Source organism: Anguilla rostrata, chromosome 3 (assembly GCF_018555375.3).
Source record: "Anguilla rostrata isolate EN2019 chromosome 3, ASM1855537v3, whole genome shotgun sequence".
Classification (NCBI taxonomy): Eukaryota; Metazoa; Chordata; class Actinopteri; order Anguilliformes; family Anguillidae; genus Anguilla; species Anguilla rostrata.
Genome location: NC_057935.1, coordinates 28,850,566 through 28,874,956, shown reverse-complemented (window position 1 = coordinate 28,874,956; position 24,391 = coordinate 28,850,566). Strand labels below are relative to the sequence as shown.

Sequence of the window (24,391 nt, the reverse complement as noted above, 5' to 3'; positions counted from 1 at the left end):
AATTAATTAGAGCTGTGTGATGAAGCTGATAAAGACTTTTGGGTGGCGATGAATAATTGTGGGTATTGTAGTTATAGAAATGGTGGGTTTCATTGCCATTTCTACTTTGTTCCCCATGCTACCGGCGGCGCTCTTGCCCTGAGTGCTGTCGTCTGGTCTCACCCACCACTGCGGTCCAGCCCCTTTCGTCGTTGCCTCCACCCTACCCATATCCGTCGCCACCTGCTGCTCCCCGCCACCACCACCCAGCCCCGCCCATCATCTGAGCCACATTATGAACCCTGTAAAACTGACTGACATGCTGGTCACCAGTCAACACCCTGAGCCGACCAGAGGAGGATGGGATTCCCCCTTGAGCTTGGTTCCTTCTGAGGTTTCTTCCCATCTGCCACAGGGAGTTTTTCCTTGCCACTGTTGCTTTAGGCTTGCTCCTGTGGGGATTTAGGCCAGGGTTGAAGCGTATTGTGACAATTGCTGTTAAAATACGCTATACAAATAAAATTTGATTGATTGATTGATGGGTTTAGAACTCCACTGAGATAACTCCTCCGACATATTTTCAGGTTTTCACTGAAATTGAGACTTTGAATAAACTGACAGACAGACTTCATGACATCTGCTGAAATGTAACTTATTTGTGTGCGGTCCCTGCTTTTTATGACTGAAGAAATTACTTTAAAATACTGCACTTTGTATTTCTTTTAAATTTTGTGTGTTGTCTTGTTTTGCACATATTAGCGTTTTTCTTGGTGGTATAGGAATACATTTTCTCCTCAGCATATATCAAAAAAATGCTGTAATTTAGAAATGAAACTGTTTGAATTGATTCAGTTGTATACTTTATTTCAAGAAAATAGTTTTTCGACATGGTTCTGTATTTTTGTTTCTGTTTTTCCTTTTTGGGTCACCAGATGGCGGCACTTCAGGTATGTTTCTGCTCGTTCTCCCTATTGTTGTTTCAATTATTCTATCATTGTTTCTGTTTGCCTCTCGTTATCCCTTCCCTGTCCTGGTTTGATTGTTCTTTGAGTTCACCTGTGTCTTATTAGTTGCCCTGCTATTTAAGTTCTCTGTCTCCCTGACTCGGGTGCTGGTTCCTTGTGTTTCTGTCTCTGTGTTTTCTGCCCCGCCCGAGTTCTGTTTTTCTGTTTTAGTTTTTTTGGATTTTCTTCTGTTTTCTGTTCTGAAGTATTTTAGTGTTTTTTTGAGAGTTGCCCTGCGTGGCCTTTTGTTTGTTATTAGCATGTTTGAAGTAAAAGTCTTTGTTTAAACTTTCCTTTTGAGTTTCCTGCATTTTACACTCCGCACCTGGGTCCTTACCCTCAAGCCCTGACAGAAGGAACCAGACAGTACTGGACCCAGCAGAGTCTTTTTCTTTTTTCTTCCCCTTTCCCTGTGTTTTTGGGGGTTTTTTGTTTAACCCCTTAGCGCACATGCCAAATCTGACCAATCCTTGCCCAATTTAGGTGATATCCTATTTAAAGCTTAATAACTCCAGATGTGAGCATCACAGAGACTTGAAAAATGGCTTAAATGAAGCAAGACATTTGTACCATTTACAATACTAACTTATATTATTTCTTCCTAAATTATGAATATAAACAAAAGTGCCACAAATGCAATTGTCTGACAAAAAATCAAAAATCAATTTGCTTTTTTTTTAGTTTGCAATGAAATACTGAGAGACTGCAAATATACAGCAGGTTAAACTATACATGTCCTGGATCAAAAACTTGACCACAAGTGCGTCAAATCAAAATATCTACATTATGCATTGCTGTAAATCACAGCATAATCATGTATTTCACTACAAATCAACTGTTTGACTGAAAAAACTCACTGTTGCATCATTTTCAAGTGGGAATTAGAAGTTTTCCATCAGCACAGTGGTCTAAAATAGCTAGGGGTCCAGAAACACATCCAAAATCTCTCCAAAAATGAATAAAATGCTTTTTGTCCATTATAAAGCATATAAATGAGCCCCTTATGAATGTTTAAGATGCAAAATTCATATCAGATTAAAAAATAATGCAAAAAAAAAAATGTCACACAATGCAGTACAGTACCTGTGTAATAATTAACTCTTGTATGCATTTCTATACTCTGTACTCTCGTATGCTTTCTTGTATCGGGATGGGATGACACGAAAATGATTTTCAACCCTCCACCACTTGTTCCAATGTTCCAACTCTTATGTCATCACTGTTGCATGCATCACAAAGACTTAAACTATCAACGAACGCTTTACAGTGTGAAATATCCTCATTATAAAATACCACTAACCTATTTAAAGACATTCAATTTCAAAAATAACATATATAACCGAAATATTTTGAGCAGTAATACTTACATAGCAATGAGGAAATATTATCTGTGTTCAGTAGATAGAGACAGAGACAGTAAGTGATACAATTCTGACATTCGCTTCTCTCTTACTCCAGAAAACGATGTCAGCTAGGTCTATCAGCAAACATATGGCTTAGCTATGCCCAGAAGTCCTCAATAATAATAGTATTTTCCAAGAAATTACGAAAAATCGTTGATAAGTTTTGTCATGTGCAGCGTATTTTACTGCTAACATAGAGTGAATACGTAAGTCAATGCCATGATGAGAAACATTTCGGATACGCTGACCTATAAAACGCTATTACAGAAGCAAAATTGGACATGTCATACATCGTTAGAAAGCTTATACTCTCACCTACTGAATAAATGAATTGTCGATCAAGCCAGAGTGTACTAAAAAGGGCGACAATGCTGTAAACAACAGGTGTGGTATTACGCACAGCTATTTTGGAAGGTACCCAGGCGTCACAAATGTGCGTATATTTTACAAACGGATTGTCCAAGACAATATATGACCATGCAGTCTCAAAAGGGACATCTCTACACGTAAAACCAACAGTAAGGTTGTATATTTATTCAATATTTAGTCCCAGATATTGACTGTAGAATGACAAGGTATCATTTAAAAAAACTTTTTCTCGTTTATTTCGTTATTCAGTGAGCAGCGTTTTCACTGCTGTATAGGCATATCTTAGGGCTATTATCGGGGGTATCTTGTTGCTATGATGGAATATGATTTTTTAGTGGTGAAATATTTTTATGACTGCATAAAAATATTTTTATGACGTTTTCGGAATATTTGTGGTGTATCGTCTACTAATGAATCTAAAACAACGCGTTTCTGTTTTTAACGCACACTTTAGTTGCAGTAGCACCGAATGTTTGAGTTTTGTAATCTTGCGCTAAGAGGTTAAGGGCCTTCCTTTAGAGCCACTGCCTTTTTGTAGGTATTATTCAATTGGGTCTGCTAAGCATAAACTGACTCGGCAGCAGTTCTGCCTGTGGTAACCTAACCCAGCATCAGCTGTTGTATTTTTATTTTTTTGAGTGGCTGCTGCTACATGCTACACCCACTACCAGCGATTCCACTTCTGCTAACTTGCCAATTCAAGGCTCCATAGTGCGACCAAAAATCTGTCAAGTGCGACTAAACATTTTCATTGGTCGCACCAGTGCACCTGACATGTAGCAGGTCTGTCTCTGTGTGTGTATGTGTGTAGCGTTATTTTTTTCCCACCCGCATTCTGCGAAGCCCCGCCCCTACTCTGCCTCTGATTGGCTCTGACCGTGATATTCTTCTTCGCTGAATGTGGGTGGGGAAAAAAATAAGGAATGTGTGTATTAAGTAGGCAGTATACTTCGTACGAAGTAGAACTTTTTGAGCAAAACGAAGCAATCAGAACAACTGACAAACAAAAAGACGCGGTGTTGTGTGTTCGTACAGTGCAGTGTGCAACGGCCTCCAGGGAGAACTTTTCAAAAAGTTCTTTCTTGTTCTCCAACCTCCCCCTCTCAGCTATTGGTCCAAATATCACATAGTTGGTTACGTCACGGTTGAGAGTTCAGAGGGCTGAATTCACATGCTAATCAACGCCAATCTCTCTTATGTTGGGATGGCAATTCTGTGAGTTTCCGCATGTTTGATGAATTCTCGTAATATTTCAACGTTATTCTCGTGATATTACGACCTTATTCTCGAAATCTCCAATTTTTTTCCCGCCAATGTGGCCCTAATACCCGATCACACATTACCGTTATTTCTCATTATTTCGCAGCTGTTGCATATGACATAACCATGACGAGTCAAGTGCTGGGTAAGTATTTCACTAAATCGCTCCCACACTGAACTTTTCTGCCCTTCATTTTTTTTTTTTAATTCACCTTTTTTCATTTTCTCTCTTTTTTGCCTCCATTGTTGCTTAAGACAAATGGATGCCGCAATTGGTGCAATGAGAGTCTAGTCTGCTCATTCGTGCCTGACGAAAAATTGAGCTTAAAATATGTTCACATTTTAGAGAATGTAATTAAAATTTTCCTCATTAATGATGTATTATTTGACCCACCCACAACCCATCCGCTTTTAATCAGAATGTTAATTTTTATGACTCGGCCCGGCCGATCAGCGGATTAACCGCAGTGTCCACGGATATAACTGCGATCCGCGCATCACTAAAGCTGGCAGTAAGAAGTAAGTATTCTCGTAATATTACGACTTTTTTTCTTGAAATATTATGACTTTATATTATTCTCATTAAATTATGACTTTATTCTCGTACTATTATGACTTTTTTTCTCAATTACGACTTTATTCTCGTAATATTACGACGTTATTCACGAAATCTCTGATTTTTTCCCCCTCAATGTGGCCCTAATACTCCGTCGTAGGGGTGCGGGTCTCTAAATTGGAAAAAATAATTTGTTTGGGTGGGTGGCGGGTGGATGATGCGATTCGGATGACGTCAGAGCCGATCCACGCATCACTAGTGTGTATGTATGAAACCGCGCCCTGTACTCCTCCGGGAGCAGCGCACACTTTTGTTTGAGTTATTTGAGTTTGATTTATTTATTTGAGTTTGTCAAGCACTTCAAACATCAGCACTTTTTAAGTTCATTTTTTAAAATTGAGGTTATTGTGATTTCTTGATGGTGCTGTGATTTAAATAAAGAAAAAACATTTATCTGCACCTTTATTCCTGTTTACAATCATTTACATAATGTGTTAAGATATTACCAATGTGTATGGGAACTGACAAAAAAGGTAATGCTTAAAATGTATTATTGCAGAGTCAAAAGGCGCAGTGAAAAATGTTGGGTGCGCCTAAATTATGTGCTTGGTGCACCTAAATGAAAAAGTTAGGCTCACCAGTGCAACCAATGTAAAAAGTTAGTCTGGAGCCCTGCAATTAGTAGGCCTACACAAACCACAATGGGACAGCAATGACCTTTTTAGTTTATTGATGGATGAGTCGAACCTTGTCAGGAAGCTGGTTAGCCTTTGTGACCGCTTTTGGTAGGACATGTTGTTTCTGTCACGGTAAAGCTGGGTGATATCATTTAATTTTTAAATTTAAGCTACTGTATAAGTTATCTCAGTGGATTTGTTAGGGCAAGCGATGCTAATTACTACATCTCAACATGGATAATATTGGTGTTACCGTCCGTTTCTGTTCATGTGAATTGTTGGATGTTATTTATGCAGTTTAAAAAAGCCCATATTTTAATTACCACTGTGCTATCCTACACCTTGTAAATGCCAGTGGATCAGTTTATTTGCTGATGCTGCTATGAGCATTTGATAGTTGCATCTCTTCCAATGGGATTTCCCCTCATCACTTCCCTATATCAAAGCAATTCTAACATAGTTATTTTGTCATGGTGCTATATTAGCCATGCCACGTTATCCAGTGCTAATGCAGTGTGGTATTGTCTGCCCACTGTGTGTTTCATCATCCAAAGATTTATTTTTCTAAACTGGGTGGGTGGTAATGGGGTGGGGGGCTCCATATAGGCAGACATGGTTAATATAGCTGTCAAAAGCCACATGCATCTCATAAAAATGACTTCTGCACAACTAAAAACTGTTTTCTTTACTTGTGTTTATTATTATTTTCAGACGGTCACAAATAGGTTTTGAGACAGGCTACTAGGCTGGTTTCAATGTTTGCCAGGTGGGAGTAAAGGAATAGAATTACTTCATTTTTAATTACATTCTAACTGGTTCAGGAACGATAGGTTGTGGGTGGAATGAAAGAACAGAAACGTTAAAATTCCAATTTTGCTCAGAACAAATGGATTGAAAAAAAATCGTTTTCAAGCCCTTGTACAGATTGAGAATTATGCTTGTACCTTTGTTTTTATTTTATAATAAAAATGTACATCAAAAGATCCAGTTACTTTTTTTCAGTGGTCAAAACGTGCTCTCATTGTGAGCTCCTGGTCTTGACCCCAGACTGTGAAGAGCAACCCACCTTTAAGCACCTGGGCTGATTAGTTAACGCAACCCAGGTGCGTGTGCTCTCTCCACCAGCCGGAATGACCGAGACCAATCCGCTTCTCCAGCAGACCGAATGCCACAAGCTCATAGTAATGAAGTCAACAATCTCTCAAAGTTCACTTCACAGAATGTTTCTTTATTTTTAAATGTGGTAAAAAGTACCACCATTTAAAACTGTGTTATTTGAACAAACAGATATAACTTGTTAGTGACTTGAGGAGACACCACATTTTCATTGTTGTTATTTTTTAAACTCGGACAACAGCATGACATGACAACAGTTTTCTGATGTAGTCACTTTTCTAAAAACAAAAAGATGTCACTGTCATATCCACCACTAAGCATCTTTGTTTTTGTTCAGAAAGAGACTTTCGTCCACATTCTTCAGTTTCAGACAGGACCTGAATTTGTTTACAATCTGTCCTGCCTTACTGATCACCCTTTTGAAAGGGACAGACATGCTACTTGGCATAGCCATGTCCATACATCAGTGGTGACTGTTCCAGAACCACATTCTGTTCCGAAACTGATGCATAGTGATTTATACATGCAAAAAAGATTACTTAACTTGCTTATTGATTTCACAGCATTATCTATAATTATCGATAAACTGATGGTCACAGCCCTAAGAAAGATAAATCACCCCAATAGTGATAATGGACACTATTATGGTAAATAGTTTTTGATTTGAGGCTGTCACATTGTTGCGGTATGGAGACTTGCATAACTCTATGACCCTGTGAGCTGGGCCAGTGGGAGAAACTCCTGGAATATGTTTGGAATACTGGATAGGTCTAAGGTGAGAGGTCAGCTTAAGCACTGAAACGTATTTTAGCAAATTGAATTATATTTATAATTGTGTATAGTTTCTTGGGCTTGCATATAATTACATGTTTCTCGAGCTAAAAAAAAAAAAAGAAAACCTTTTTGGTATGCATGCTGAAAAGTTATTGAGACTTTTTGCCTAAAACAGTTGTTGCTTTACAATGAAAATTTATTTTTCAATGCCTAAGTCTAAACAGAAGACTCGGCATTTGGAAACCTTGGGAAAAATCACTCTAAGTTAATATTTCTGAGGAGGACAGTGAAAACAGCTTCAACTCCACAGCAATGGGCAGGTTTAATGAAGGACTTGATCTCATGTCATATCCGTGAGCATCCAAATACATTCTCAAACTATATTTCTTATTATTCAGTACACTTATAAATAAGGAGTAGGCCTGGTTTTGAATAATACATATGGCATGTGATATTGGATGTGTTTGACATGTTGATGGGGGTGGGGTATTTTATGAATACTTCAATGAATGAATGAATTAGTAAACTAGAAAGCTAATGTAGTTATTTTATACAATATTCCATACCTGCAGCTGCCAGAGGTTGCAAGGAGAGGGAGGTAGGGGGCGGATCAGGGTAGTGGGAGGGTGACATTCAGGGGGAAAGCAAGCTAATATCAGCACACATCTTCTACAAGCATATAATATACAATATGCAGTATTTTACAACTCTAAAGACCCATAATATCACTTGGATACCAAAAAAACTCCCAAGGATTACCTTAGGGAAGAGACCATGATTATGTCTGTAGTCAAAAGGGTTCAAAAATGGTAATTATTTTATTTTAAAAAGGGGTGCTACAGAAGGGGTTAAATGAGCTATTTAGCCAAAACATAATTAGCCTACTGAATGACCAAATTATAATTAAAGTTCAAATGTCTCTTCTCCATTAATTGTTTCATGTGAACATCCACAAACACTGATTATGTTCCCACCTGTTTCAAAACTTCTCTTCTCAACTGGAGCAGCATAGTATTGTTTCAAAATGTTGGTTCTGCGGGTGCAAATTTCTTCTGCCACACAGTGCAGCTATTTTCACCCTGGTACAAATACACTCTGAATTTGATAACTTGTTGTTTACCAGGTGCTGTTGGTTTTTAAGAGTCAAACCATGCATTGTGGTAAAGGAAATGACAAATTCTGCAGTGTAAGCCTTGACTTTAAATCTCACAGAATATTTCTGTTTAACATAAAATTGTAAGGCAAAGTGTTTGAGTTATTATTTGTGTTTTTGAAAATGTATTCATAGATAGCTACACAGGCTTATATTTTCAGGCTCAAAAGTATTAATTTATACACATGCAGGTATAATCACTGGGGAAATGCTTTAGTTCAATTATTATAAAAGATACATTAAAATTTGCCTGTGGTGATAATTTCAGTTGCAGATATAGAGCCTGTCTGTCAGCTTTCACGAAAATCGAGCTGATTAAATGCGGAATTATCTACATAAAAAACGATTTTCGCATTGTTGACCATGTTCTGGAATTCGGCCTTGAAAGAGCGACGATGACACCTGAGACATGTCTACTATTCAATAGTAATGACGACGCGACAGATAGGATTTCTGGTCCTTGTTGCCATAGTAAACAACCGGTCAGAAACTAAGCCGAGAGAAGAGGATAAGAAGTTTGAAAATGCTACTGATAAACAACGAACACTTAAGCAACCGCAATAACATTTAAATTCATTCACATGTATCGGCTGGATACGTGCTCTTTCAGTACCATGGACAAGGTCAGTTATACCACAAAAACCGCTGAAACGTGGTAGAAGAAAAACGATACCTTCAGCAAATATAAAAGTTATTATGCTTATTTTAAAGACATATGAATTCGCTGTTGATAATATAATAGATATATTATCACTCCATTCGGAGTTATGTTTAAGAAAATCAATGCTGTTTTCCGTCCGAACAATGGGCAGAGATGTCGGGACGAATACAAGTCAGAGGACTACCACAACGCATGTACAGTGAAGCTAGTGCGAAGTACATCCATGCTTGTTGTGGGCGAAACCCAACAACAAATTTCCGATTCGACGTTAAAACGTAGCAAAAGTTCTGTGGACATAGAATCCGCCACAGCACTTCAGTACTACCACCGACAAGAGGACCGGATTTGGCTATATTCTCAGAATCGCGACTGTCTTCAGTATTTGGAGGATCTGGTGGCTTTACGGAGGCAGTATAAGAATAATGTGAGCCATCTGAACAGCAAAGGTCGGAAAGCAACGATTTCCTCCAAAAAGAAGTTGCCACCCATACCACCCTCTTCTAGGCGTGAGAAGGTATAGTAACTAGGCCTGGGAATCATATGTGCAGATATACTGGGAATACAGTGCATAGCCTGCATAAAAAGAGTAATATTATTCTATCTATTATGAGTTAATTGCTGCCCATTATCAGATAATATGTCAGTTAGGGCTATCAAATATTTTACCACACAAAATTAACTATACTTACTGGAATTTATATTGCATAGATATGCATGCATAGTCTTGTTCTAATTGATATGAGATATCTGATATTAGATATTCTTTATGGATATTTTTTATTATTGTTTTAATGTTTAACACACAGACATCAAAAACCAAAGCCACGGCACCTCCAATCCCCAATGAAGAGGATACTCTTGAGTTTTTTGATTCTGTCATTGCAAGTTGTGACCTGGAGCCCAAGCGTAAACCTAACTTGGACAATGGACATGCTGACGTAGATTTCATTGGTAAGCGCAAAGTGTCAGTGAGGAGAGGGAGCATCATTTCCACTGAGCATGATGTCAGCTTTTTTCTTTGTTGTGTTTCATTGAACAATACAGCCCCAGTCCCATGTCTAGGAGCACTCAAAATAAACACCAATGTCATGTAAACTAATAATTTTCTCATTAAACCAAAGCTTGTGTTTCACTGCCATTGTGCTTTTTTTTGCATATAGAAAATTTGGTTTGGGCATATATGCTGTATAATTTTAAAAACTGAGTATTGAGCTGTTGGAATTATAATTTTTTAAATGTACCTGTATACTGGCCTGGATTCAATGAACATTGAAACCTTATTTTGATAGAACTCTAATATTATTTGCAAGTATTAGTGCAAGTGTACTTTTTCATTGCTAACACAGATTGCATAGTTTAGCATCTTCTGCATGGTTTTGCAAAGTAAAACTTGTAATTAATGGTAAGTCAGGGTTGGGACATATATTTATGGAATTCATGTCACTTTCATTCAAAGCAAAAGAAGTTTTGATAGTTTATACAACACTAAATGGAACGAAGCATAGAAAATTCTATTATAGTATAATGGGTCACACTTTTTAAGTCTATCTCATTACATGGCATATATAATACCTTCATAAACATGAAATAATGGCTTCATTCATACATATGCACATGTTGTGCTTCATAAAGAGGGACATAACTTCTTATACAACATGTTATGCCAAATGTGACATACTAACAATGTCAGCTAGCTAATGGCTAAACGTTATAAAAGGTAACAAAACATGCTTATACAGGATGTAAGGCTAACTTGCATTAATACTTGCAAATAATATTAGAGTTCTATGAAAATAAGGGTTCAATGTTTATTGAATCCAGGCCAGTATACAGGTACATAAAAAAAAATAAAAAAATTAAACAGCATATATGCCCAAACCAAACTTTCTATATACAAAAAGGCGTGTGGAATGGAGTTGAAAAATACAAGCTTTGGTTTAATGAGAAATTATTTGAGTTTACACCACACTACTGTTTATTTTGAGTGTGCCCAGAAATGGGACTCGTGATGCCACTTGATGTCATGAAACAATCCAAATCATCCCACGAGAAGTTCCCTTCACTCCTGTTACAGTCTCACTAAATATCTCTTGTATTAAAAGTATTCCACAAATGATTTCAAAAGCAAACCTCAAAATTATGAATGTTGATGATTTTACTTTAAAGGGTGCACAGCAGGCCACTACATTTAGCATCTATACATGTATCATAAGGCAATAACATTAGGAATACTGAAACTGGTGTTACTTTAAGGGATGTACATTGGAATATTACATGATGCCTCTATGAATGATTTATAAAGAAATACCTCAGAATTAGAACAATGATGCTAAAAAGGATATCATTTTACAAGATGCATGACACATCACAGTACAGTTATATGCTATTAAAGAGAGTAGATAATGTTTCATGAAAGAAAGTACAACATAACATAACACAATGACGAAAACAGGCAATTCAGCCGAACATGGTCACCATTTTATTAACCAAATTGCACCTAGTGCTCTGATTACCTACAGACTAGATGCTATCTATCACCATATCAAGCCTGGTCTTAAAAACCCCCAGAGTTTCTGACTCTACAACATGACCTGGCAGATTGACCACTATCTGTGTGAAAAAATGCTTCCTAATATCTGTGCAGAATTTACCTTTTGTTAATTTACATTTATGTGGTCTCGTTCTACTAACAGAACTCAACCTGATGAATTTCTTGTAGTTCACTTTGTTAATCCCCATTATGAATTTAAAAGCCTCAATCAAATCACCCTTAAATCTCCTTTTACTAAACTTGAAGAGAGAAAGATTCTTAAGTTGTTCCTCATAGCTTTAATCTTTCATACCTGAAATCAATTTGGTTGCCCTTCCTTGAACCTTTTCCAGAGTCTCTATATCTTTCTTGTAGCATGGTCCCCAGGACTGTACACAATATTCCAAGTGTGGTCTAACAAATGCATTATAAAATAAGTATAACTTCTTTGGATTTATACTCCGATCAGCCACAACATTAAAACCACCTTAATTTTTCTGCTTTTTTCTGATTTAATATTTTGTTTTTTCTGTTTGTAATCAAACAATTCACACGTGGTCAGAGCTTTTATTAAAGGGTATTATAAATGTTGGTTTCACCATATAGTAATTACAGCACTTTTTATACATAGTCCCCCATTTCAGTGTTTTAGACAAATTAACATAATGTCAAATAGAAGAGTCATGTTTTGTATTTGGTTGCATATCCTTTGCATGCCATGACTTCCTGATGTCTGTGACCTACCAACATCATCAGAGTCTGGATCTTATTGTCAGGTTGTCCTACAAGCGATACAAAACTCTTTGCATTTGAATGGATCTCTATGGGAATTGGGGGGTGGGACTAGATTCAGCTGTAAATTATGCTGATACAGTATGGAACACATTTGTTGGCTAAATGGCTTTAAGTCATCTAGGGTCCAAGGTATCAAATGAGCCTCAAACCACCGTGCTGCTGCCAAATATGCAGTAGCTGCTACAAGCATTCTTTTTCTTGATTAATTTTCCTGTTGAACTCAATGGAAAAAATATTCAGGAGAAACAATGCTTGTAGTATCTACTGCATATCTGGCAGCAGCACAGTGTTTTGAGGCTCAAAGCAGAAAAATGCAGGTGGTTTTAATGTTGTGGCTGATCGGTGTATATCCCAGCATCCTGTTGGCTTTTTTTTTTACTGCTACAGCACAGTGCCTAGAACCTGAAAGGCTTTGATGAACGATTACACCCATGTCTTTTTCAAATTGAACACATTCCAATTTGTTCCTCCCATAAAGTAATCATGCTTTATGTTTTTGTTTCCCAAACGTAAACAAAAACCAGAGTTAATGCCAGAGTTATGTGTAGCATAATTTATTACACTGGTATTAGGGTGGAAAGTCATAGGATGTTGAACAAAAGCATAAGTGATGCAGAGTCAAGGACATAACCTTTGAGTTCAGTTGATGAGCAAGCTCAGACTGAAGGTTCATGTCATCTTGTGAGCCAAAAGTAGGTGAGAGTATTTAAAGGGCATTTTCATTGAGTACTATTAGCTATTGTGTTGCAGCTGCATGCACACATTTAATACAAGAGATATTTACTGCCATTGTAATAGAAGTCAAGGGGACTAACTTCCCTTGGATTGATTTGAATTGTTTCATAACATCAAGTGACATCATGAGTTATCCTAGCATCCTAAGAATGTTTTTGTCACCCTTTATAATGTTTAGCCATTAGCTAGGTGACATTGTTAGTTATGTCACATTTGGCATAACATGTTGCAAAAGAAGTTATGTACATTTGGCATAACATGCTGCAAAAGAAGGTAGGTCGCCCTTTATGAAGCATGACATATGCTTATGTATGATTTATGAAGCTATTATGTCATGTTTACGAAGGCATTATATATGCTATGTAAAGCCTTTATGTGATACACTTTGTTGAAAGTGTGACCGTATAAAAATTTCCATCCAGCCATTTTAAAAGTGTTTCTACATAAAGAAAAGATATTGCTAACAACTACAACCTGAAGAAAGCTGATTTGTCTCTATTCATGGTTAGTAGGCTAACCTGAGTGCCCCATATTATTGGTTTAAAAAATTTTCCGGTATTGATTGGTCTTTTCTTGCATAGTCCTGTCTGTGGTTCCTGGTGACCAGTACAGTAAATAGGCCAAATTTCTAATTTTTCAAATCAATCTAAATTAGTGCAGGGGTGCCTACAAACTGCTTTGTGTCTCTGACTCAGTCAGAGTTCATTTAACTCTGAACCCTGTGCCATGCTGACTTTCTCTCCTGTATACTTCAGTGGCCACCAGCACCAGTGAGCATGACCTCCACTCCAACTGGGTGCTGCGCAACCCCAGGAGGTTCTCAGTAGATGAGGACAGGCTGAAGAGACCGGAGGCACAAAAGAGTGACAGGGGCAGTGGGAGCAGTTCAGTGGGCAGCAGGAGGCAGCTCCAGCGGAACCCCATCCACCTGCCAAAGGTGGTGGAGAGTGCCTTACAAACCCTGCGTTTTAAACCCAAGCTCAGAAAGAAGGACTAGATCCCTCAGGCCCTGCCCTACTTGACTGTCCTGGGGCAGGTGAGGAAATGTTGAGGGACTGGACTCTGGACTATGTGTTTTGAGAGAGAGTGCAGCACTGTGTGCATGTCTGTGTTGCCACTAATGTGTGTTGAAATTTGTTAAAGTGAATTCTGTAACATTTATTACAATGAAAATAATAATAAAAGTAATAATTTAATTTGTAAATCACCAACACCTTCACAAAAGCACCTCAAAACAAATGAAAATTATCATTAAAAATATATATATAATTGTTAAATATGAAAATAATGAACAAGGTCATGTTGGAAAATAAGATACTGAAAAAATGAGATTCAATAATTCAACAAGAAATTAGTAGACTGTCTAACCTAAGGTAAAGGCATGAAATCATGCACCTTACACCTGGAATAGTCTCATGAATAAACCACCAAGCTCTTAGTTCAGAAGTATCTATTTCACTCCTATCTCTTACAGTCCTGTATCAAGCTCCCATAGTCGCTCCAGTATTTTTTTTTTAGTTTGGCAGCTTGGCTTCTTTTGTGCTAAGGACTCACTCAGGTGTTACTATGGAAACTGAAGCAACTGGGGTTACATCAGTTTGAATAATATAAGTGATCTACACAGTAAAATGTCCCATGTTAATTCAACTGTAACAGAGTGCAATATGGACCATATGTACTCTGTAAGAAGTGACTTAACACTAAACATTTTACTGTGTTGTCATCTGACTGGCCTTAGTCTGTTTCCTGATCAAGACCCAAGTGCCCAACTGAACCAGTTCCAGTTTATTGATGTGCTAGTTAGACGGCCCTATTCACAAATTGCTATACAAATACTTTTACTCTCGGGCAATAGCCATTTTACTCGTGCAGAGTCATTTTACAGGGGATTCAGTACAAATGAGATAGTCCTTATCACTGACCCTTGAACTGCAACTGCATTTATTTATTTATTTATTTATTTATTTATTTATTTATTTATTTATTATATGATAGCATTGATGACAGCAATGCAATGCCATGCAATCACAAAAGGAAATGATTCATGTAATCATATGTAAACTTTAGTTGTGTTTCAAACTGAAATCAGTTTTTAAAGTAAAAAACTGTGCTTGATCCAGGCATGAGCCGCTGGACCTTTATAGATACAATGCCCTCCAAAATGATTGGAATCCTTCCTAAAGCTATTCAATAAAGGATGTATAAAAGAAATAACATGTAATAAGGTATATTACATTTATTGCACAGAAACTAGCTATATTGCTATATTATTGTACGTACACAAAACAATGGAATATGGTTTCTTTGATACAAATACAATCGTACAGACAACACGTTTTGTGATAGTTACATAAAGGTACAGTCGAGGCCAAAAGTTTACATAGAACTAGACTAAAGACATTCAACTCAATACAGTTCCAGTCAATTTGGGTATCTACTTTATTTCCATAAGAGGTAATTTCAAAATAATAGCTATGAGAGATTTATTTCAGCTTTTATGTACTATATCCGATTTTCAGTGGGTCAAAAGTTTGCATACAATTTGTTTGTATTTGGTGGCATTGCCTTTTAATTGCTTAACTTGAATCAAACGCTTAGGATGGCCTTCCACAACTTCTCACAATACTTTCCCAAGTGAAAAAAATAGTATTCTTAAGCGTATTAGAAATATAATTTATGTATACAAAAGCTATTACAAGTATACTTTTACTTTTTGTGCTTAGTTTGAAGTATATTTAACATGTACTTTTAAAAAGTGTACTTCAAAACAGATGCCATTAAGTTCAACTTCAATGTACTAAAAATAAATATATTAATTCTGCAATACTTACAGTGGTATTTCAGTATACTTATAAAAAGTGTACTTTATTGTAAGTGTATTGTAAATTGTACGTAAGTGTACTTTTAAAAAGTATACTAAATTGCAAATACTTAGTGGTAATTTAGTGTACTTATGAAAAGTATACTGGAATTTCTTGTCTTTTCATTTATACTTGAATATACTTAGTCAAAGTATACTTGATTTTTATTTGTACTTCAGTATACTTCTCGAATTTTACTTTATACTTTAATATACTTATTCAAAATATACTTGATATGAATGTCCTTTCATTTGTACTTTAGTATACCTATTCAAAGTATACTTGTATTTCATGTAATTTAATGAGAACTTTAATATACTTTAATATACAAGTCAAAGTATACTTACATTTCAGGTTGTATAAATTGTGATTCCTGTATACAAAGCAATGATCAAATTAATGAATAAAAAACATTTACTTAAACATAGTAGACATGCTTATACTTAAACTGCACTAAAATATATTGTGCTAAAATGTATATCAAAATAATCTGTGTGCATGTACGTACATTTCTTTCCAGGATGTGTGACATCTTCCTGTGTGACACCAACAACACAATTCCAATCTGCCAAGATTTCTACCTTTCACAATGACCTCCCTCCCTGCATGCAAAGCAGATTTTAACTGTTATGTTGGGACCTGTAAACCAGAATTTGTTGTGTATGATGATTTCATATGTATAAAGCAGCCATACGGATGAAAATGCTTTCAATTAAATACATTTATTACACTTTAAATGCACAAAGATATCATGTTAAACTTTCATCACATAATCCTATCAAATAATAGTAGCAGTCACACAATTCATAGTAAATAAGTACACATTCTGCTTAGATTTAATTTAAGTTCAAAAGCATTTAGGCCTCCAACAAACTCATATAAGCTGACCTAGCTAATGATATTTGATTTCTGCATTAATAATGCATTAATAATGCAGAGAGCCTGGAGGGGATTATGCGTTTGGTCGCATGTGTGTGTTTGTGTATCTGTCCGCAGCTAATCTCGCATACTACTGGGCCGATCAGCCTAATACTTGCTGTGCATGTTGGCAACAGGCCAAGGACCTGAATTCTTGAATACTTTACAAATCAGTCAACGACAAATATTTTATTTGAATTAATTTCCATCATTGTCCATTGAAATACATTGACGGCTAACGCCACACTTGTCCTAACCGGCTGGTAGGGGCCGCATCAACAACTGCTTCCGTTTGGAATGAGAGATCAGGGATGTAAAATGTCCATTTCCTCGTTAAAATGCCAACAGAATAATCCGCCAACTAACGGGGTACGTTAATGTTTGAATCTGTGGCAATTATTTTGTTGCCATTTTCACGCTGAAATTGATATTTTACATCGCTGGTCTTTTGTAATTGTTCCCGTCCGGATTGTTCCTGTCCAGATTTGAAACAAAAGTGCCAAAGCGCCAGACTATAACATCAACATTAGCTCTGTCTAACACATCGTGGCTGATATGAATGACTTTAGCTCACATGTCACCACCTTCAGCGTTACTTCACTGAATCGGCGTTTTTGGGATTTTCAGTGGCACATGGTAAAAACTTGTAATATTGTATTTGTCTGGTTGCATTGATTGTGTAGCCTCTATTGTTGCATCAGCAAAGCTAACATGCCTGGCAGAGATCTGCACTCTATTGAGTGCACTCTTATAGTTTGAACTGTTTTTACTACCAATGTGTCAAACATTTCATAGTATTTTGAGACTGAAACTCCAATTCTTGTTTTCCTATTTTAATAGATTGTGTCCTAGAACACTTTCCTGGCACTTCCACCCAGGATGTCAGGAACATTCTGAGAAGAAAATGTAACAATGAAAGCTGTGCCAGGAGGCTGAGCCAGGGCGGATCCGAAACGTCTGCGTAGACAACCAGCACTCAGTATTCTTTTTAAATTTGATTTACGTTATTTATACTTTATATAATATTTTCCTTTTTTTCTTGATTGCACTGATCTGCGTACTTAGGGCCACGTTTTTATTTAGTTTATACCCATCTATGGCGACTTCTGTCGTTTTACTTTACTTTTACTTTATTCAGTTTATTTTTTATTTTTTCAACTGTAGTCCCTAGGTACGCGGAAGTGCATGTTAAGGCTGTGTTCTGCAGGTTTGGAAATAAAAGAAAAAAAGATCCCGACAAGTGTCTTCTCTCAGTCGCATGTAAGACAAGTATGCTCTAATTACCATTTAGTGTCAATATGGGAACACTTTAAATGTTAAAGTTCTGTAATAGTATTTTAAAATGACTACAGATATATTTATGTATTATTTTGTGCATATTTTAAATACTTTTCTTTTACACTGATGATACAGTTGTATGGTGTTGAAAGTATATCTGTAGATGTGTTTATAATTCACTGAAGGTATGCACATAATATACTTAAATCTTACAATGAATGCAAAATTATGACAATATAAGTATAGTGAAATTCTGCTTTTTATGTATTACAATACAAAAGAAAAGTACTATTTTTATATATTTAGCATTCAGGTAGAACATTTTTAATACACTTAATTTATACTTACTGATATTTGGGGATGCTCTGAAATATGACAGTACACTTACATTGTTCTATTGACACTAATTTAATATGTTCATATTTACTACTCAGAAATATACATAAGTATGATAGAAGTTGTACCACTTTAACATACTTTAGTATACCTTTAATGTACTTAAAATTGTGATGTAGCACAAATTTAATGTATTAATTGCAATTTAAATACAAATTAAAGTGGGTCAGAAGTACACACTCAAGTATGCTTTAAGTACAATTATACTTTAATATACTTCAAATATAAAAATACGTATACTTCAAATATAATATTTTTATAAGTTCAGTAGTCAAATAGCACATTTTTAATACACTTAATTTATACTTATTGCTGCTTGACAATACTCTGAAACGTGACTTGCAATACACTTAGAGTGTGTTAATAACACAAATTTAATATTCTTATGTTTATCACTCAGAAGTGTACTTAAGTATACTATAAGTTGTTCCAATTTAACATACTTTAGTATACTTTAGTGTACTTAAAATTGTGATATAGCGCAAATTTAATGTATTTATTACAACTGAAATACAAATTAAGGTGGGTCAAAAGAGCACACTCAAGTATGCTTGAAGTACATGTATACAGTATACTAAATTAAGTACTTCAGCATGATATTTTTTCACAAAGGTTGCCAAAATTTTGCCTATTCTTCCTGACAAAACTGGTGTAACTCAGTCAGGTTTGTGGGCCTCCTTGCTCGGACAGGCGTTTTCAGTTCAGTCTACACATTTTCTATGGTATTCAGGTCAGGGCTTTGTGATAGCCACTCCCAATACTTTCTCTTTGTTGTCTTTAAGCCATTTTATTACAACTTTAGAGGTATGCTTAGGATTGTGGTCCTGTTGGAAGACCCAGCTGCGACTAAGTTTTAACTTCCTAGCTGATGTCTTGAGGTGTTGCTTCAGTATTTCCAGATAATCCTCCTTCCTCATGATTCCATCTATTTTCTGAAGTGCACCAGTCCCTCTTCCAGCAAAACACCCCCACAACATGATGCTGCCACCCCCATGCTTCATAGTTTGGATGGTGTTCTTTGAGTTTGAATGTCTTTAGCCTAGGTGTATGTAAACTTTTGGCCTTAACTGTATGCATATTTGTGCCCATATGTATGCATGTACCTGTACATCTACGTGTACGTGTCTGTGTGTATGCAGGTTATGCACTCTGATAGGGATGTAGTATGGAGTCTGGCAAAGGAAGGGGTTAATGTATTATCAGGGAGGGATGGGTGGGGCATAGTCCCATGTCTAGAGGAGGACGGCTTGTTGCCTCATAAACAGGGTGAACATTCTGTTCAGAGACCCCTGCAAGATCACAGTTTGCTGTCAGCGGGCTTTGGAATTAACAGGAACAGGAGAAAATGGTTCATTGAGAGAGTGTGATACAGCCAGGAGCTTACATAGCAGAGCTGCAGAGATGGTGAGTCCTTTCCCATCATTTTGCACTCCTGCAACAGAACTCACAATGTGCACACATCTCTAATGCCTTTTCCATTATATAGAATTTGCCATTGCCATAAAATATATTTCAACGAAATTTACAACTTAAAGGAAGTGAATGAACTAATAATCCATTATTCCCTCCTCCCTTGAACTCAACACTATGTTATGTCAATATGATAATTTTGTGTAATTTGAAGTTAAACGTTCTTTTAACATGACAGGTGTTTTCCTTTCTTCAGCTTGCCACAGTCCTCATTTGTGTGCTATTGGTCTTTGCAGTACGGATTCATTAACACATGCCTGAAGTCGCTGGTCATTGAGAAGTTTGGTGAAGAGACATGGGAAAAACTGAGGTCCGGTTCATTTTATATGCAGACATTATTTACCCCTTCTGTATTGGCCCCTTTTTAACCTGAGCCCAAAAATGACATATACAAATTAAAATGGCAACTATTCTTTGATTACAGGCATAGTACTGATCTCTTCTGAAAGGCAACCTTTGGCAGTTTGTTTTCCAAGTCAGAATTATTCTAAATATTTCTGAAAGAAAGAAGCAGAAGCTCAAACATAGCAGAAATGGAAGGTTTTTCTCACCTAAAATATTTTTTTGAATGGATACAGATGTATATGGGTGTGCCTGGTGGGTGTAGAAACACAATGGAGCCACAACACAACAGCAGAAAATCCTGGTTAAAATTTGATGACAATATCACCAAAATTTGCATTCTCCATGGTTTTTTCTAAGCTATGTCTAAGGGTTTCCAAAAAGGCAGTTTGGAGATTCCATTGATTGAGGTGCATTGACTGACGTTTTTGTCAAATACCCCACACCCATCAACATGTCAACATGCCCCACAATTTCACATTCCACATTTATTGTTCACAATCAAGCCTACTCCTTATTTATAAGCATACTGAATAATGATAAATATATTTTGAGAATGTATTTAGATGTTCACCAATATAAAATGGGATCAATTGGGGCATGTTCATTGAACATGCCCTCTGCTGTTGAGTCAGCTGTTTTCACTCAGAAATATTAACTCAAATGAGTGATTAAGACATACAAGCCTTCTGTTTAGACTTTGGTATTTCAAAATAAATATTTTTTGTAAAACAAGTCTGTTTAGCCCTAAAGCCTCCATAACTTTTCTTGTAGGTGTGTAACATTCACAGGGCATGTTATGGTTTACTTACACAGGAGAAACCATGCATGCCTTTTCATGCAAGCCTAACAAACTATACGCTGTTAGAAATGTAATTCCATCGGCCATTGTGTATGTAACGGCAAAACACACAACAATAATTCCTCAGGAGAACTGCTGAGTAAACAATGGACGTTCTATTTATGTTTATCTGAATTAGCATACTTTTGGGACAAAAAATTATGTGGATTTTGTTTGCTGGATCTTTGCTGTGGCAAAGGTACCAACTTACTACTGTACCTACTGTAATTTGTATTGTCTGTGAATTTGTGATTCGTGAGGAAAAAATGTGGAACTGTGGTCACTAAAACACTGGCATCATAAAACATTTTACAGAAAGAACTATGAGTTATAACACTTTCAAACAGTATATCATATGCCTAGATTGGATGAAAATTTCACCATTAAAAAATGGAATGAATGCAAATAAAACCCCCTTCAGCACAAAAATGGGCTTGTGCAATTTAAGGGGTTAATCCACATTTTCGGTTTAGCAACTCACTCAAATCAAATATGTAGCCCAAGGACAGCTGTGAATTGTGAGCTTATGTATGTTCTAGTTACACTTACTGTAAACATCCAAAAGTGTATCATCATGGCAATTCTCACAAAATTTCAAATCAACAGTTCTTCATATTAAGAAATGTTCAAAATCAAAATGGTGAAATTCACAATGAGAGAAATTCCATCAAACCATTTTCTTCTTAGGACATTGGCGAATGTACAAGACACCTTCATGACCTATGAGATTTATGATGATGTCATCACACTGAAGCTAGTGCAGGAAGCCTGCAAGATGCTAGGTGAGTATCAGATAAATGCTTTTCCTAAAATGCATTATTTTTGTGGAATATCAGAGTGGATCCATGTTTTGGGCCTTAGGGACAAGAGTTCAAATGCCAGGTGAGGTACAATGGTGGCAGTTCAAATACCCTTACTGAATCTAAGCCACAGCCCACTTAACATTTAAAGAAAAAACAAACAACACAGTACATGCCTTATAATACAGTAAAGCTGTGCCTCCTCTGTTTCAGTAGGTACATACTCTAAAAGAAAGGAGAAATGTTGTGGCTGACCATAGCAAAGAGGAATAATCAGTGCAACTCTGCAAAAGGTGTTATCACATGAAAACATTGGTTATTTCTGCCCCTGCTGAGCATCAACATTAATCACTTTTGAATAAACATCATTATTAAAACTTTTTGGAACTGCATTTAGTTAATCCTGTCTGAAAGCAACTGGTAAGGAATGCATTTTATTACATTCAGTACAGTACAGCATAATAAACAGTACAGTATTTTTTTAGAAAGGCTCTGTTGTGTATTGTGGATTAGATGTAAGTTGTTTTTAGGCAGCCTGTGAGGACCTGTTTGTGTGGTGAGACAGGAGAGAGGCTTTGGCACTGCAGGTGATAACAGAGTCTCTGCAGATAGGCTGTCTTGTTATTTCTCCTTCTTTTTCACCTTCTCCCTTCCTGTGGGAGTTGTTCAACTATCTCCTGTTGTTCAACTAGCCCTGTGAAGGTGTCACTTTTAGTCCCATCTGCACTGCTACAGCCCCCGCAGACCGGACATCAGCAGCCAGCCTCCTCACTGGCCCATCTGCAGACTGATTTAACAGGCATTCACTTGGGAATGACACCCTCTTATTTCAACATGCAGTCTATCGCTAACAAATATGTATGAATACAAACATGCACACACACGTGAGCTCAATAATATTTGGGACAAATTTTGGTTTTTTGATTTGGCACTGTATTCAACAATTTTATATTTGTGAGCAAGCAGTTCACAAAATAAAACAAAAGAGCACATTCTCAGCTGTTATTTAAGGGTATTTTTATACACTTTGGTTTCACCGAGTAGAAATTACAGTATTTTTAAATATATAGCCCTCCTATTTCAGGACACCATAAATTTTGGGACATAATAATGTTATTTAAATGAAGACAGCCATGTTTAGTACTTTGTCAGATATACTTTGTATGCGACTACTGCTTGAAATGTTACAATATCCCATTTTTATCATTGATGTGCCTTTAAGAAATATGACAATATTCAATATTATTGTTTTTTATATTATAGTGGAATGTTATCATGTGTGGCCGGGTGGCAGCATTGATCTCAAATTTCAGTAGCCTTAGCGCTGTTTCCTTTAGTTTGTTGCAGTAGGATCAACAGCAAACAATGATTCAGACCAGAAGCTTAAGTTAAGTAAGGCATTTTTAAAATTTAAAACAACAATCTGCCTAAATAATAACCTTTAAATGAACTTAAATAGCCTAAATAAAAACCTAAATAACTGCCTTGATTTTCTGTAATTTCATCTTGTTTCATTTCCTCACCAGGAAAACAAGCATTTTAACCCTCTTTGATTTTAGGTTACTACAAAAACCCTGAAAAGCAAGGTGAAAAAAACTTGTACATATGAGATAAACTTTGTTTTTAGGTGACTTTTGAAGCTTTTTTGTTTACCTTGCCACACAAAGTCGCACATACAACGTGCTGGCAATGGAGCAGGATGTCCATAGCCTAAAATAAATTCATGAAAAGAACACAAATTGGCTTCTTTTGCAGAAAACGTCATTAGGCTATGACTATCATGAGATCTAGTTAGTGTGAGAATAAGAATGGTATGAAGCGGATGACACAAAGGCCACTGAAGGTTTGACCCAAAGACTATAAAATTAAAATTAAAGACCGGCATTAATAAAAGGTTTTCCTAACCTTTTAATACAATATATAATTATGACTGGGCGTTTGTTACAGGAAATATTGAAGTCACAGAGTAGCCATGGTAAAGTTGTTCAAAATCATGGAAAAGTGAAAAAAGAGGAAGAAATCACAGAGTTAAAAAACATTTATTTATTAAATTATTAACAGAAGTGGGAAAGGATTGAAATAGCATGCACACTGTAGCAACTGTAAAAACCCAGTAAGCACACATGGTCACCACAATGTTTGCAGGATGTAATCATATTCATTGGTTTGACATAACATTTAGAGCATTTTCTCACTGGCCATTCTATACATCCCTGCTGTTCAGAGGCTCAGAGTTTAGATTGTTTGCTTGCTGTCGCTGTGAATACATTTCTATCATTGTCAGGTTGCCAAATAAATCAGTGAAGCAACAGCCTATGAGAAATTGTGTTGGTAGATTATAAGTTTAATTCAAGTGTTTTACCAAAGTTACTTTGAATCCTTTGGGGATTTTGCATCTTCAGCACCATGGATGGCATTCTGCTATGTGCTAATACCAGCCTGCTTTGAAAAATCTTATAAGAACAAAATCCAA

General features: G+C 36.4%; 2 protein-coding genes and 1 long non-coding RNA gene across 3 annotated transcripts in view; 2 read left to right on the top strand and 1 right to left on the bottom strand.

Moving 5' to 3' along the window:
• The window catches only part of LOC135252006 (uncharacterized), a 364,708-nt gene that overhangs the window by 299,303 nt on the left and 41,014 nt on the right, over positions 1–24,391 (bottom strand). The window lies entirely within an intron of this gene.
• Positions 8,735–14,130, top strand: LOC135252030 (uncharacterized protein C13orf42). Its single transcript, XM_064329922.1, has 3 exons — positions 8,735–9,466; positions 9,759–9,903; positions 13,768–14,130. Exons 1-3 carry the CDS (start codon positions 9,059–9,061, stop codon positions 14,007–14,009), a joined length of 795 nt encoding a protein of 264 aa, XP_064185992.1. The 5' UTR covers positions 8,735–9,058; the 3' UTR covers positions 14,010–14,130.
• gucy1b2 (guanylate cyclase 1, soluble, beta 2) overlaps positions 19,747–24,391 on the top strand; it is a 104,605-nt gene continuing 99,960 nt past the window's right edge. The window contains exons 1-3 of the mRNA XM_064329908.1: positions 19,747–19,869; positions 20,172–20,245; positions 21,806–21,900. Coding sequence (XP_064185978.1) covers positions 19,867–19,869; positions 20,172–20,245; positions 21,806–21,900 — 172 coding nt within the window. The 5' untranslated portion in view covers positions 19,747–19,866. The remainder of the gene's footprint in view (positions 19,870–20,171; positions 20,246–21,805; positions 21,901–24,391) is intronic.

Coding starts and splice junctions, on each gene's coding strand:
- LOC135252030 (XM_064329922.1), top strand. CDS start 9,059: ATGTTTAAGAAAATCAATGCTGTTTTCCGTCCGAACAATGGGCAGAGA. Junction 9,467..9,758: donor CCTCTTCTAGGCGTGAGAAG/GTATAGTAACTA, acceptor TTTAACACACAG/ACATCAAAAACCAAAGCCAC. Junction 9,904..13,767: donor TGCTGACGTAGATTTCATTG/GTAAGCGCAAAG, acceptor TGTATACTTCAG/TGGCCACCAGCACCAGTGAG.